Source organism: Eimeria necatrix, genomic scaffold (genome assembly GCF_000499385.1).
Source record: "Eimeria necatrix Houghton genomic scaffold, Enh_scaff3063, whole genome shotgun sequence".
In the NCBI taxonomy this organism is placed as follows: domain Eukaryota; phylum Apicomplexa; class Conoidasida; order Eucoccidiorida; family Eimeriidae; genus Eimeria; species Eimeria necatrix.
The window spans coordinates 1-1241 of NW_013653603.1; the positions used below are offsets into that span (position 1 = coordinate 1).

Below are 1241 nucleotides of genomic sequence, written 5' to 3' on the forward strand. Positions count from 1 at the left end.
GGCGGCGGAGGCTGTTGCTGCTGCTGCTGCTGCTGCTGCTGCTGCTGCTGCTGCTGCTGCTGCGGAACTCGCCGAAGCGCCCCCTGCCAAGTCCTCCTCCAGCCCCGGCGGCGGCAGCGGACCCGTCGGCTGCCGGATCAGCAGCCGCTCCCTTATGCTCACGGGGGGGCCCCCGGGGGCCCCCAGCGGGGCCCCCAGCGGGGCCCCCAGGGGGGCCCCCAGGGGGGGGCCCCCCGCCGCGGGGGCCCCCACCGGCAAAGAAGTAGTCACGGCCACGCCAGGGGGGCCCCCAGGGGCCTCCTCCACCACCACTGCTGCTGGAAGCCCCAGCTGGGCGTCCAGCGCTGCTGCTGCTGTTGCTGCTGCTGTTGCTGTTGCTGCCAGCGAAGACGTCGGCGGCTGCTGCAGCAGCACCTGCTGCTCCTGCACCACGGGCTGCGTGCACATCGTCTCCGTCACCACCTGCAGCAGCAGCAGCAGCAGCACCAGCAGCAGCAGCAGCAGCAGCAGCAGCAGCAGCAGCAGCAGCAGCGCTGATATCGCCGCAGCAACCACGCCAAAACAGCAGCAGCACCACCAACGCCAGCAGCACCCCCTTCCCCCCAACCCCCACCATCACCAGCAGCAGCAGCAGCAGCAGCAGCACCCCTTTCCCCCCAACCCCCACCATCAGCAGCAGCAGCAGCAGCAGCAGCAGCAGCAGCAGCAGCAGCAGCAGGACCTGTGGGGTGGCGTGGACAGTCTCGTCGACGAGGACGAGGGGCTGTGGCCCGTCTGCGGAGACAGCGGGGAGGTGGAGGTGTGGGGTTTTGAGGTTTTTTTTTTGTCTCCGAAGTTCTTCTTTGTGTCTCCTTTTGAGGGCCCTTTTGTCTTCCTTCGCCATTTGCTGCTGCAGCCGCTGCTCCGCCTTCCGCACTTTCTTTGCGTCTTTCTTCGCCAACTTCAGCATTTTCTTTTGTCTCCTTTTTTCCTCTTTGAACATTTTCCTGTCGCTCCTGCTCAAGCAGCTCAACCGGGGAGGATAGGCTGGAGAAGGGGGCCCCAAGCTGTGGTTTGCTGCAGCAGCAAACGTCCGGGGGGCCCCCCGGGGGGGCCCCCCGGGGGGGCCCCCCGGCGGGCCCGCAGGGGGGCCCCCTGCGGGGCCCCCGGGGGGGCCCCCGGGGGGGCCCCCCCCGGCGCCGCCGCCCTCCTCGGGCCAGGACCCCAAGGGGGGCCCCCCCCCGCTGCTGGGCGGCCCGCGG

The 1241-nt window shown here is 69.9% G+C and overlaps 1 protein-coding gene across 1 annotated transcript; it reads right to left on the reverse strand.

Annotated features, from left to right (window-relative positions):
• On the reverse strand, nucleotides 1-982 carry ENH_00041540 (hypothetical protein; the record flags this gene model as incomplete). Its single annotated transcript, XM_013580798.1, has 2 exons — nucleotides 1-462; nucleotides 722-982. Coding segments are annotated over 2 exons (723 nt in total), but the record flags the coding sequence as incomplete, so codon positions are not given.
• Nucleotides 983-1241: the final 259 nt, after the last annotated feature.